The 14254-nt window shown below is 41.5% G+C and overlaps 1 protein-coding gene across 19 annotated transcripts in view; it reads left to right on the forward strand.

Moving 5' to 3' along the window:
• The window catches only part of TTN (titin), a 274540-nt gene that overhangs the window by 72817 nt on the left and 187469 nt on the right, over window positions 1–14254 (forward strand). For all 19 annotated transcript variants that reach the window (XM_070475948.1, XM_070475949.1, XM_070475950.1 and 16 more), the window contains exons 49-77: window positions 495–773; window positions 865–1143; window positions 1261–1548; window positions 1660–1938; window positions 2024–2305; window positions 2398–2676; window positions 2787–3065; window positions 3168–3446; window positions 3573–3860; window positions 3984–4262; window positions 4397–4678; window positions 4779–5057; window positions 5177–5455; window positions 5568–5846; window positions 5949–6236; window positions 6482–6760; window positions 6975–7256; window positions 8301–8579; window positions 8701–8982; window positions 9728–10006; window positions 10120–10407; window positions 10559–10837; window positions 10930–11208; window positions 11312–11590; window positions 11708–11995; window positions 12117–12404; window positions 12943–13224; window positions 13482–13760; window positions 13880–14161. In XM_070475948.1, coding sequence (XP_070332049.1) covers window positions 495–773; window positions 865–1143; window positions 1261–1548; window positions 1660–1938; window positions 2024–2305; window positions 2398–2676; window positions 2787–3065; window positions 3168–3446; window positions 3573–3860; window positions 3984–4262; window positions 4397–4678; window positions 4779–5057; window positions 5177–5455; window positions 5568–5846; window positions 5949–6236; window positions 6482–6760; window positions 6975–7256; window positions 8301–8579; window positions 8701–8982; window positions 9728–10006; window positions 10120–10407; window positions 10559–10837; window positions 10930–11208; window positions 11312–11590; window positions 11708–11995; window positions 12117–12404; window positions 12943–13224; window positions 13482–13760; window positions 13880–14161 — 8163 coding nt within the window. The remainder of the gene's footprint in view (window positions 1–494; window positions 774–864; window positions 1144–1260; window positions 1549–1659; window positions 1939–2023; window positions 2306–2397; window positions 2677–2786; window positions 3066–3167; window positions 3447–3572; window positions 3861–3983; window positions 4263–4396; window positions 4679–4778; window positions 5058–5176; window positions 5456–5567; window positions 5847–5948; window positions 6237–6481; window positions 6761–6974; window positions 7257–8300; window positions 8580–8700; window positions 8983–9727; window positions 10007–10119; window positions 10408–10558; window positions 10838–10929; window positions 11209–11311; window positions 11591–11707; window positions 11996–12116; window positions 12405–12942; window positions 13225–13481; window positions 13761–13879; window positions 14162–14254) is intronic.

Here is a 14254-nt window from a genome sequence, read left to right on the forward strand (position 1 = left end):
TCCCCTTCTCCTAATTTTTGAAAATACGTTTTGCCTTCAGTTTGACTTTGGACCCTGGGGACAATGCAGTCTTTATCTTGAGGCCTCTGTAAATACTGAGTCTCTGATGGTGGTGGTAGTTTAGTTGCTAAGTCGTATCCAACTCTTGCGACCCCATGGACTGTCGCCCACCAGGCTCCTCTGTCCATGGGATTTTCCAGGCAAGAATACTGGAGTGGGTGGCCATTTCCTTCTCCAGGGGATCTTGTGGACGCAGGAATTGAACCCGGGTCTACAAAAGTGAATTATGCAATAAGCGATTTTGTCAGCTGATAGCCATATATCTTTGCATCTTCTTCTTGCATGGAATTGTAATGCCTCTTAAATTGGATTTCTTTTTCTAATCAACCAACACTCTGGACTGGATAAATGTAATCGAGATAAAATTCTTGAGTGCACATGGTGTCAAAGTGTTTGGGAATGATCAGTTTTATATGCTGTCTTTCTTTAACTAGAACCACCGACCTTTGTAAAGAAAGTAGATGATTTTACTGCACTGGCGGGACAGACGGTTACCTTACAAGCTGCCGTGAGAGGGTCAGAACCCATTTCTGTCACATGGATGAAAGGACAGGAGATCATTAAAGAAGATGGAAAGATCAAAATGAGTTTTGCCAATGGTGTGGCAGTCTTGATCATCCCTGATGTGCAGATTAGTTTTGGTGACAAATACACATGCCTGGCTGAAAATGAAGCCGGAAGCCAAACGTCTGTTGGGGAATTAATAGTTAAAGGTTCGTGGAGGAACGTTTTGAATTGATATTTCCTTTAAAAATGAAACCTTAATCAACACTGCAGAATTCTAACTATTTAATACCATTGTAGAACCCGCTAAAATCATTGAGAGAGCAGAACTGATCCAAGTGACCGCAGGAGACCCAGCCACCCTGGAGTACACAGTCGCAGGCACCCCAGAACTCAAGCCAAAATGGTACAAAGATGGGAGACCTTTGGTCGCCAGTAAAAAGTATAGGATAAGTTTTAAAAACAATGTTGCCCAACTCAAATTTTATTCGGCTGAACTGCACGATAGCGGCCAGTACATGTTTGAGATTTCCAATGAAGTGGGCAGCAGCTCCTGTGAGACAACCTTCACTGTCTTAGGTTAGTATCCATAGAAACCTGTGCCCCCATATTCCTTTGAAACCCAACTGACAAAACCCTAAAATCACTGCGCCCGTTTCTGCATTGTTCTTTCTTCCCTTCTTGTGCCATGAACAGATCGAGACATTGCTCCATTCTTCACCAAACCCCTTCGCAACGTGGACAGTGTGGTTAGTGGCACCTGCAGGCTGGACTGCAAAATTGCTGGCTCCCTCCCCATGAGGGTGTCCTGGTATAAGGATGGTAAAGAAATAGCCTCCTCTGACAGATACAGAATAGCCTTTGTGGAAGGCACAGCCTCTTTGGAGATAAGCAGAGTAGACATGAGTGATGCCGGGAATTTCACCTGTCGAGCCACAAATTCTGTGGGAAGCAAAGACTGCAGTGGAGCCCTGATTGTGCAAGGTTGGCTGGAGACTGTGCCTTTCATTCTTATGTAAATGATGTTCAAATTAAGGTATCTTCCTTTCAATGGCACCTCTTAACTCTTTGAAATTCTTTCTTATACTCCTTTAGAACCACCCAGTTTTGTAACTAAACCTGCATCAAAGGATGTCCTGCCTGGCTCTGCTGTGTGCCTAAAGAGCACCTTCCAAGGGTCTACCCCTTTCACAATCAGATGGTTTAAGGGTGACAAAGAGCTGGTTTCTGGTGGAAGCTGCTATATCAACAAAGAAGCTTTAGAAAGTTCCCTGGAACTGTATGCAGTAAAAACCACCGATTCAGGCACATATACCTGTAAAGTCAGCAACGTGGCCGGAGCTGTGGAGTGCAGTGCAAACTTGTTTGTAAAAGGTTTGCAGAATTTCCTTGACATCTTTGAGCTACCATTGTTAGTTCTTGCCTCTTTCTCACATCTCTGAATGACTTCCTTCCACAGAACCTGCCACATTTGTCGAAAGGTTAGAACCGTCCCAGCTGTTAAAGAAGGGAGACACCACCCAGCTCGCCTGCAAAGTCACGGGCACCCCTCCAATTAAAATAACGTGGTTTGCAAATGATAGAGAAATTAAGGAGAGCAGCAAACATAAAATGTCTTTTGTGGAGTCCACTGCGGTTCTAAGACTTACAGATATTGCTGTCGAAGACAGTGGTGAATATATGTGTGAGGCTCAAAATGAGGCTGGCAGTGACCACTGCAGTAGCATTCTGATAGTCAAAGGTTTGTGTCCACATCGTCCCTTGTGTTACCAGTTATGGCCCGGGGCACAGACTCCACTCCCATTAACTCAAAATAATTCCTTTCCACTGTAGAGTCACCTTACTTTACCAAGGAATTTAAGCCCATTGAAGTGTTGAAGGAATATGACGTCATGTTGCTGGCTGAGGTGGCAGGCACGCCTCCCTTTGAGATCACTTGGTTCAAAGACAACACCACACTGCGAAGTGGCAGGAAGTATAAGACCTTCATTCAGGATCAGCTGGTTAGCCTGCAGATCCTCAAGTTTGTAGCTGCGGACGTGGGTGAATACCAGTGTCGGGTCACCAATGAGGTGGGCAGCAGCACCTGCAGTGCCAGGGTGACTTTAAGAGGTTAGTGTCAGTGCTAATGACGGACTGGCTTTTCTTTGGAGTCGATGCTTTTTTGTTAAGCTGGTTTTGCTCTAGAGTCAGTATTGATTGAGAATTCATTCATCCACTAGAACCCCCAACCTTTGTAAAGAAGATCGAAAGCACCAGCTCCCTTAGAGGAGGCACCGCTGCCTTCCAGGCCATGCTGAAGGGCTCCCTGCCCATCACGGTGACTTGGCTAAAAGACAACGAGGAGATCACTGAAGACGATCACATAAGAATGACCTTTGAGAACAATGTGGCAAGTCTGTACCTCAGTGGCATTGAAGTCAAGCACGATGGGAAATATGTTTGCCAGGCCAAAAATGATGCAGGAATACAAAGGTGTTCCGCAGTACTCTCAGTAAAAGGTTGGTTCAGAAAGCTCACTGTGGGTTCTAGGGGAAAAATGCAGATGTAAGCCTTTAAGCAGAGCCATTCACAACCCACACCTATCCCTTTGTTTTCCATAGAACCTGCAACAATCATTGAGGAGGCTGTGTCTATAGATGTCACCCATGGAGACCCTGCCACTTTGCAGGTTAAATTTTCAGGGACTAAGGAGATTACAGCCAAATGGTTTAAAGATGGCCAAGAACTGACCCTGGGCCAAAAATATAAAATCAGTGTCACTGACACTGTCTCTATACTGAAGATTATTTCTACAGAAAAGAGAGATAGTGGTGAATATACGTTTGAAGTCCAGAATGATGTCGGGAGGAGCAGTTGCAAGGCTAGCATTAATGTCTTAGGTTGGTACAGCTTTTCTATGGCGAGGAACTGGGCATTTCTATGCTCTTTATCTCTTTCACTTTTAGAAAAAAAGTATAAATCAGTAGATTGACTTTTTTTTTTTTTTCTGCTTTTTCATTGCATAGATCTTATCATACCTCCATCATTCACCAAAAAGCTGAAGAAAATGGACAGTATTAAAGGGTCTTCCATTGACTTAGAATGTATAGTGGCCGGGTCACACCCCATAAGCATCCAGTGGTTCAAAGATGACCAAGAAATAACAGCTGGTGAAAAATACAAGTTCTCTTTTCATGACAATACTGCCTTCTTGGAAATCAGTCAGCTGGAAGGTTCAGACAGTGGCACCTACACTTGTTCTGCCACTAACAAGGCGGGACACAACCAGTGCAGTGGCCATCTGACAGTCAAAGGTTGGCAAATGTTGTCTCTGCCTCTCAAGAACTTACTGCTCTCCTTTCTTAATTCTTTCCTTGACTGATCAGTTCTAAAATAAACCTTCCTTTCCCCTTTTGCTTCTTCTTCTTTCACCCCAGAACCCCCTTACTTCCTGGAAAAGCCACAGTCACAAGATGTCAATCCCAATACAAGGGTTCAATTAAAGGCACTGGTGGGTGGCACTGCACCCATGACAATAAAGTGGTTTAAAGATAACAAAGAGTTGCACTCCGGAGCGGCTCGCTCAGTCTGGAAGGATGACACCTCCACCATCCTGGAGCTCTTTTCAGCCAAAGCTGCTGATTCGGGGACCTACATTTGCCAGCTGAGCAATGATGTTGGCACAGCAACCACTAAAGCCACTCTCTTTGTGAAAGGTCTGGTCTCTTTATCTTCTCACTGTCTTGCTTGCCTAGATTTTCTTCAGGGGAGAGGGTTTGAGAAAACAGTTTTGCTCATTGGTCTTTAATATAAAAAATGTTCAACATCACATGTTTTCCCCCATCTTTAGAACCTCCTCAATTCATTAAGAAGCCCAGCCCGGTGCTAGTGCTGAGGAATGGACAGTCCACGACATTTGAATGCCAGATAACAGGCACTCCTGAAATCAGAGTTTCTTGGTATCTGGATGGGAATGAAATAACAGCCGTTCAGAAACATGGCATTTCCTTCATTGATGGTTTAGCCACTTTCCAGATATCTGGGGCCAGGGTGGAAAATAGTGGGACTTACGTCTGTGAAGCTCAAAACGATGCAGGCACTGCAAGCTGCAGCATTGAGTTAAAAGTGAAAGGTTGGTTACTGCTTCTCTTTTCCATTCTGGCTATGCTCCTGGCTGGTCCTTGGGTCTTTCCTGGAGTAAGCTGTTCTCTGTCTCCCTTTTGAATCTTTAGAACCTCCCACCTTTATCAGGGAGCTGAAACCTGTGGAGGTAGTCAAAGATAGTGATGTGGAGCTGGAGTGTGAAGTTACGGGAACATCTCCATTCCAAGTCACTTGGCTGAGGAATAACAAGGAAATTCGGAGCAGCAAAAAATACACCCTGACTGACAGAGTGTCAGTGTTTAATCTCAACATAAACAGATGTGACCCTTCAGACACTGGTGACTACCAGTGCATCGTATCCAATGAAGGCGGCAGCTGCTCTTGCAGCGCTCGAGTCTCTCTGAAAGGTCAGTTGGATGCAAGGGAGCTGGCTGCCCAATACAAATTCTGTAATGTTTGCATCTTGTGATGATGGGTAGGAGTTCAGATATACCTCCTCTTCTCATGCTGTCTACTTTAATCACAGAGCCACCCTCATTCATAAAGAAGATAGAAAACATCACTACTGTTTTGAAAAGTTCTGCCACCTTTCAGAGCACTGTGGCGGGCTCACCTCCCATTTCTGTCACCTGGCTCAAGGATGATCAGATTCTGGATGAAGATGATAATGTTCACATGTCCTTTGTGAACAATGTGGCCACACTTCAAATTAGATCTGTGGATAATGGACACAGTGGGAGGTACACATGTCAAGCCAAGAACGAGTCAGGAGTTGAGAGGTGTTATGCTTTCCTTTTAGTACAAGGTGTGTAAGCTAGCCCCTTTCAGAGTTATTCTGTGGAGACAATTTCACAAGCGATACCTTTTTTCCTTGGAATTATGAGTGCAGCTCATCCATGTTTTCATTCTTACTACAGAACCCGCTCAGATCATAGAGAAAGCTAAATCTGTCGATGTAACTGAGAAAGACCCAGTGACCTTGGAGTGTGTTGTGGCCGGAACGCCAGAACTCAAAGTCAAGTGGCTTAAAGATGGGAAACAGATTGTGCCTAGTAGATATTTTTCGATGAGTTTTGAAAACAACGTGGCCAGCTTTAGGATTCAGTCAGTAATGAAGCAAGACAGCGGCGAGTACACTTTCAAGGTGGAAAATGACTTTGGAAGCAGTAGCTGTGATGCCTACCTGAGAGTACTAGGTTTGTACTCTGGGCCCCAGTCAACTTCCCTTATGTATATTATGGCCTTGGTAAACAAGTAGCAACATTTAATGGATGTGTTTTATTATTTGCATTGGACAGATCAAGATATTCCTCCATCATTCACCAAAAAGTTAACCAAAATGGATAAAGTTCTAGGCTCTTCCATTCATATGGAGTGCAAAGTTTCTGGCTCACTTCCTATTAGTGCTCAGTGGTTTAAGGATGGAAAAGAAATATCTACAAGTGCAAAATACAGACTTGTCTGTCATGAGAACACGGTATCACTGGATGTTAACAATCTGGAATTAGAAGACACTGCAAATTACACATGCCGAGTATCAAACGTAGCAGGGGATGCGGCATGCAGTGGCATCTTGACTGTAAAAGGTTAGAATTTCTTAACCTCTTCCTGGCTCTTCTCTCTGGTTGCTTTTAAATGTAACACTCTTTCCTGGTGTCCTTTAAAACTTAAAATCTCCATAATTCTGTTTCTTGAGATACATCTATGTTGAGTTGAAGAAATATTCAGTCATTACCTCTTTTCAGTAATGTTTTCTTACATGTCCTTAAAACTGTTGAAATAATCCAACTACAAGGCATTTAATCATATGCATTTCTCTTAAAATCTATAGAACCTCCAAGCTTCCTAGTGAAACCTGAGCGACAACAAGCCATACCTGACTCTACGGTGGAATTTAAAGCTGTGCTAAAAGGAACACCACCATTTAAAATCAAGTGGTTTAAGGATGATGTGGAACTTGCCTCTGGACCTAAATGTTTCATTGGCTTGGAAGGGTCAACTAGCTTCTTAAATCTGTACTCAGTGGATGCTTCCAAGACTGGACAGTATACTTGCCAAGTTACCAATGACGTTGGTAGTGACTCTTGTACCACAGTGTTGCTTGTGACAGGTGTGCAAGTTTGATTGTTTTATGTTTCTGTCTGACCTGTGGTTCTGGTCCTTTCTCTAATCTTTTACAATTCATCTACCCAGTCAAGAAAATACCCTTCTATTTGCCAGGCATTGTTCATGTTTCATGTTTTTCTCTTGTACTACATAACTGAATTTTTGTTGTTTATATCTGTTATGTTCCCTCATAATCTCCTCTTTTCTTCACTCTCTAGAACCACCAAAGTTTGTAAAGAAACTAGAAGCGACCAAAATAGTGAGAGCAGGTGACTCAGCACGACTTGAATGCAAAATAACTGGATCCCCAGACATCAGAGTTGTGTGGTACAGAAATGAGCATGAACTCCCAGCCAGTGAGAAATACAGAATGGCTTTCATTGACTCGGTGGCCGTCTTACAGATGAATAATCTTGGTACTGAGGACACTGGTGATTTCATTTGTGAGGCCCAGAATCTTGCTGGCAGCACAAGCTGTAGTACCAAGGTTATTGTAAAAGGTAGAAACCTCTTTCTTCTCTTCCTCATTACCTGAAGCCCGCCTCCTTCTCCTCTGGCTATCAGAGCTCTTCATTGTTTTAGTGTCATTTTTAGCTTCCCTGTGAGATCACAGGACATTTCCCCAAATAGTATTATTTCTGTTTTTGGATGTTTTTCTTAAGACTTGTTTACATATAGATAATCATTCTGAGATATTTTTCTTGTTATGCCAATGCCATAATTCTAATCACCTCAACATATTAGCCAAGCAGTTCAAATTTGATGTTTCAAAACACTCTAAAAAGGAAGGCATTTTAAAATTAACTTTTGCCTTCAGTCAGCTTACAAATATATCATCATCCTCAGCATGATATTGATCTTTTATTTAAAACAAAGACTATTTACCACATATATCCCAAGATTCAAGCAATAGAGGTTTTAACCTTACATTTAAAACAGGACAGTTATATATATTTTTTCTCTCTCCAAAACTAGTTCCTAGTTTTTAAAATAAGATCACTATACCTTGTTGTCAATAGTACTAGTATTTTCCAGAATTTTTGTCACAGAATCTAAGTTTGTCGTATTGTGAGGCAATTATTACAAAAACCGCCTTTTTTTTGTAGAAGACTTAGAGCACAGATGTTGCGATAACTTCCAAGTATCCCAACAGTAAAGCACATACAAAAAAATTTCATCTCTGAAGTCAGGAGCCCATACCTCATGCAGATCATATTAATCCTTACACTTGGGTTTGGAGGTTTGTTTGGTTTTTGTTTTGTTCTACAATTTCACATCAATCTTTACTAAATTAGTAAAGTGGTATAGACAGAATGTTGAGCTGCTCAGTAGGGTTGCCTGGGGTCTAGTCTGGGTCCTCAGTCAGTGAAGCCAAGTGATTCTATAAAGGCCCTATTGCTTCTCTGAAGCTATTATTCTTCAACACTAAAGTGATAGTGCCAGACCTGTGTTAGTATTTTAACTCTTTCTTCCAATTTTTAAACAAAGAAAAACATTTTTTGAGTTAAGTAGCCCAGTTCATGAGGAATTCTTGTTTTTTACAGAACCACCTGTTTTTAGCAGCTTCCCTCCTGTGGTAGAAACTCTTAAAAATGCTGAAGTTAGTATTGAATGTGAACTTTCGGGAACACCACCATTTGAGGTGGTTTGGTACAAAGATAAGCGACAACTCCGAAGCAGCAAGAAATATAAGATTGCGTCCAAAAATTTCCATGCAAGTATTCACATTCTCAATGTTGACACTTCAGACATTGGTGAATACCACTGCAAAGCACAGAACGAAGTGGGTAGTGATACATGCATTTGTACTGTAAAACTAAAAGGTAAGCATTATTTCCTGCATGTGGCAGAAATGGCAGGAACATGCAAAATGGTTATTTGTTTTCTCTTTTTCATTATCTGGACAATCTTTCCAACAATCTCCATCCATCTTTCCCTGTTCAGAACCACCAAGATTTGTCTCCAAGCTGAACAGCCTCACTGTTGTAGCTGGTGAGCCTGCTGAGTTACAAGCATCCATAGAAGGCACCCAGCCTATTTACGTCCAGTGGCTTAAAGAGAAGGAAGAAGTGGTTAGAGAAAGTGAAAACATCAGAATTACATTTGTGGAAAATGTTGCCACTCTGCAGTTTTCAAAAGCAGAACCAGCTGATGCTGGGAAGTATATCTGCCAAATCAAGAATGACGGTGGGATGAGGGAGAACATGGCCACGTTGACCGTTTTAGGTTGGTACAGTATGGTGCAGTAGTTCTCTGGTATAAGGAGGTGCCAAACGCTGAGATGACTTACTAAGAGATAGTGGTAGAATTTCCTTTTTTTAATTTCTAGAACTATATAGATCCTCACCCATTTCAAAGGTTTATGGAAAAGGACCTTTCAAACCATCTTCTGTGTCTGTGATCCTAACAAAAATTAACCATTTTTATTGTTTTCTTGATGAATTAGCAGAGAAAATCATGACTGTCTTTTGTTTTACCATGAAAAAAATGAGAGTCCAACATATGCTACAAGGAGAATTTTTTTCTCTCAAGTATTAGTGTTTAAGCTGACAAAAACTCCAAAGATCAAAGTTTGATAAGAATGACTTGCACTTTCATCTTTGGGCATATTCATTTTTAATTTTGCAGTTGTTTGAATAACAACTTTCAAAAAACTGTCTGTAGCACCTTAAAGTATAACAACAATACTGAGCAATTCATAGCAACATGTGGGCTTTGTTCTAGAGAGGGTCAAGTACAAATCAATATATGACATTGAATTATTTCAGAAGTTGAATAATGCAAAAGCATATTTCTTAATAATTCCTGTAATTTCATGACAGCATGTAATTATGGAATCTCATTTTAAGGTCTAGAGAAAGAGGGCCTAAAGATATCCATATAATTGGAAGAAACAGTATTAATGAATTTAATAGCAGAGACAAGGTGGAGCTAACAGGCTCTAACAGATGGCCATCACGTTTTATTTCAGAACCTGCGGTCATTGTCGAGAAAGCAGGTTCGATGACGGTGACTGTGGGAGAAACGTGCTCTCTGGAGTGTAAGGTGGCTGGCACTCCCGAACTCTCCGTCGAATGGTACAAGGATGGAAAGCTATTGACCAGCAGCCAAAAACACAAATTTAGCTTCTACAACAAAATCTCTTCCTTAAAGATTCTCTCTGTTGAAAAGCAGGACGCGGGCACATACACTTTCCAGGTTCAAAATAATGTTGGAAAAAGCAGCTGCACGGCAGTGGTGGATGTTTCAGGTTAGTTGAGACGTGCTCTCCCCATTGCTCCAGCAGATTCCCTTCACAAGCTTTCTTCCCTCGAGTCTCTTCTGTTCTTGCAAACCGCAAGTCTCTTGCCTCTTGTCCTGCAGACCGAATGGTTCCTCCCTCTTTCACACGAAGACTGAAAGATACCATTGGAGTGCTGGGTACATCTTGCATCTTGGAGTGCAAAGTAGCCGGGTCATCACCAATCTCTGTTGCCTGGTTTCATGAGAAAACCAAGATTGTCAGTGGAGCGAAGTACCAGACTACATTTTCAGATAACGTCTGCACGTTGCAGCTCAATTCTCTGGACTCATCAGATATGGGCAGTTACACGTGTGTGGCTGCTAATGTCGCTGGGTCTGATGAGTGCCGTGCAGTGTTGGCTGTACAAGGTCAGTGTCAGACACTCACATCCTTTCTTACAAGTTCTTCCTTGGGTGTCCATCCCTGCTGACACATTCAAAAGGCGTCTTCTTTTTGATAAAAATCGCAAGTAAATCTGAAACTTACAGGATCTTTTCATTGTCCTCCTTGCTTGTATAGAACCACCCTCTTTCGTGAAGGAACCTGAACCTTTGGAAGTACTACCGGGCAAAAACGTCACCTTCACAAGTGTTATTAGAGGAACCCCTCCATTTAAGGTCGGCTGGTTCAGAGGTGCCAGAGAACTGGTGAGAGGAGACAGGTGCAACATCTATTTTGAAGACACTGTGGCAGAACTGGAATTATTTAATGTCGACATCTCTCAGAGTGGGGAATACACCTGTGTGGTTTCTAACAACGCTGGCCAAACATCCTGTACTACCCATCTCTTTGTAAAAGGTTTGCTCCAGTGCATTGTGCTTTCTGCTTTTTAAGTGGCATCTTTGTTCATTTTTTACTGTGTTTAATGGCTATGCTTTGTCACTCCCCAGAACCAGCTGTGTTTGTGAAGAAACTGAGTGATCACTCTGTAGAACCAGGGAAATCCATCATTTTGGAAAGTACCTACACGGGAACACTCCCCATTTCAGTTACATGGAAAAAGGATGGTTTCAACATAACACCCTCTGAAAAATGCAACATAGTCACAACAGAGAAGACCTGCATCCTGGAAATTCTGAACAGCACAAAAAGAGATGCAGGACAGTATTCCTGCGAGATTGAAAATGAGGCGGGAAGGGATGTTTGCGAAGCTCTGGTGTCTACATTAGGTGTGTTTCTTATTCTCAAATGATTGGCATTTGTCTAGCGTGAGGCATGGTTTGTGTGGTTTTCTTTAATCCCAGTTGCTGATCATGAACCTTTCTTCTTTAGAACCACCTTATTTTGTTACGGAACTGGAGCCTCTGGAGGCATCAGTGGGAGATTCGGTTTCTTTACAATGCCAAGTTGCTGGGACCCCAGAAATTACAGTGTCTTGGTACAAAGGTGATACCAAGTTACGGCCGACTCCTGAATACAGGACTTATTTTACAAACAATGTGGCCACACTTGTTTTTAACAAAGTGAACATCAATGACAGTGGAGAGTACACATGTAAAGCAGAAAACAGCATAGGAACTGCCTCTTCTAAGACTGTCTTCAGAATTCAAGGTGATGATTTTGTTTTACAAATTAAGGAATTTCTTCTTCCTTATCTTCACACTTACCTTTATGGGGAAAATTTTGTTTCACCTACTAATGCCTCAAGTATTACTTGTCTTCCTACAGAGCGCCAGCTCCCACCTTCCTTTGCAAGACAATTAAAGGACATTGAACAAACTGTTGGGTTACCAGTTACCCTCACTTGTCGATTGAATGGCTCTGCACCCATCCAAGTGAGCTGGTACAGAGATGGGGTACTTTTACGAGATGATGAAAATCTACAGACATCGTTTGTAGATAATGTGGCAACTTTAAAAATTTTGCAAACAGACTTGAGTCACTCTGGCCAGTACTCTTGTTCAGCTTCTAATCCACTTGGGACAGCATCTTCCAGTGCTAGACTGACAGCGAGAGGTTTGTTCCCATGTTACTCTTTTCTCTTTGCAAACCATGACTTCCTGTTCATTGTCAAAATAGAAATAGCCAATAAAGAACAACAGCAAAAAGCATGTTGATTTTTCTTCTCATCTTCCAGAGCCTAAGAAATCGCCCTTCTTTGACATCAAGCCTGTATCTATAGATGTTATTGCTGGGGAAAGTGCTGACTTTGAGTGTCATGTTACTGGTGCTCAACCAATGCGAATTACTTGGTCAAAAGATAACAAGGAGATCCGTCCTGGAGGAAACTACACAATTACATGTGTGGGAAACACTCCCCATTTGAGAATTCTTAAAGTAGGCAAAGGAGACTCTGGTCAATATACTTGCCAAGCAACCAATGATGTTGGCAAAGACATGTGCTCTGCTCAACTCAGTGTAAAAGGTATCTCCACATGGCACTGACCAATACTTGTTCTCTCCCATGTTGTATGATTTTCTTCAGAAAGCTTTCTTTACTTTTTAAATGTTTGGGATTAACTAACTAGATCATATTAGAATTTGTATATTAGTGTTGGAGGCAACATTAATCAAAGTTCTATTTTCCTTTTTATTTTGTTTTTTAAATTAGTGTATCTCTAACTATAATCTTATCAGAGTGTTGTTTATGTGAAATTTGTTAAATGTCATCTCATCTCTTTTTCACTCTTTCCTGTTATATGGCATTCTGAATTATCATTTTGATCAAATACTTCTATAATACATTAACTTACATGTTTTAGTTCCTATATCCAAACTACAAGATTAACTTGTCAATTAAGTTCTCTATTAAAAATAGTAAAAGTTTATTTAACAGAAAAAAAATGTATATTTTATCATGAAATTCTCAGAAAGTACATATATTCTTAATAATCAAGATTAAATTAGGTATTTATAAAATCTTAAGCTACAAACATAAGCTCTTTCTTCCTCTGACTTACTAGAACCTCCAAAGTTTGTTAAGAAATTAGAAGCTTCAAAAGTTGCAAAGCAGGGAGAATCCATCCACCTGGAATGCAAAATAAGTGGTTCTCCAGAAATCAAAGTTTCATGGTTTCGAAATGACAGTGAACTTCATGAGAGCTGGAAGTACAACATGTCCTTTGTGGACTCTCTGGCACTGCTCACCATCAATGAAGCCAGCGCAGAGGACAGCGGGGACTACATCTGCGAAGCCCATAACGGTGTCGGGGACGCCAGCTGTAGCACAGCCCTGACCGTCAAAGGTTAGATACACCAAGTCCCTTGCTTTCTTCCTTCTCTGATCTGGATTCTTTCTCAGCAGTGTTCTGAGCTCCAAAACAAAAAGGCTAGAGAAGGGGGTTTCCTTGCGGTTCTTAAACTAGCTTTTATGACTTGTCATTTCTTATGTTAGTTTACTGTCATACGGTCACACCAGGCACTGAGTGCTTTAGGCTCTTAACATAGTTTTCCCTTTTCTTAGGCAAATGCTCTCATTGTTTATCTTCTTTTCTTCTGGTAGCACCTCCTGTTTTCACCCAGAAGCCTTCTCCAATAGGAGCCCTTAAAGGTTCTGATGTTGTCCTCCAATGTGAAATTTCGGGAACTCCGCCATTTGAAGTGGTGTGGGTTAAAGATCGCAAGCAAGTTCGAAGCAGCAAGAAGTTTAAAATCACCTCGAAAAATTTTGATGCAAGTCTTCATATCCTTAACCTGGATACCGCCGATGTAGGAGAATATCACTGCAAAGCTACTAATGAGGTGGGAAGTGACACGTGTGTTTGCACTGTCAAATTCAAAGGTTTGTATCCATGGGCCCCAAAACATATGCTTCTTGCTTTCATCTTTTCTTGCTTGACCAATAATGTATTTGGCTGTGATACTCATCTTTCTTCTCTAACCTCAAATTTCTTTCATTAGAACCTCCACGATTTGTGAAAAAGCTCAGTGACACCTCAACCCTTGTTGGGCATGCTGTTGAGTTGCAGGCTGTAGTGGAAGGCTTCCAGCCCATTTCTGTTGTCTGGCTGAAAGATAAAGGTGAAGTCATCAGAGAGAGTGAAAACACTAGGATTTCATTTGTTGATAATGTTGCAACCCTCCAACTTGGGAGCCCAGAGGCATCTAACTCTGGAAAATACGTGTGTCAAATCAAAAACGATGCCGGAATGAGAGAGTGTTCAGCAGTCTTGACTGTCCTAGGTTAGTAACAGAGTGAAGCCTGAGGGGAAAAATGTCTATTTGATTGATCTATGACATTGCCTGCAAATATTATTCTTACCCAATAATACACTG

The sequence above is a fragment of the Odocoileus virginianus genome, chromosome 13, assembly GCF_023699985.2.
Source record: "Odocoileus virginianus isolate 20LAN1187 ecotype Illinois chromosome 13, Ovbor_1.2, whole genome shotgun sequence".
Classification (NCBI taxonomy): Eukaryota; Metazoa; Chordata; class Mammalia; order Artiodactyla; family Cervidae; genus Odocoileus; species Odocoileus virginianus.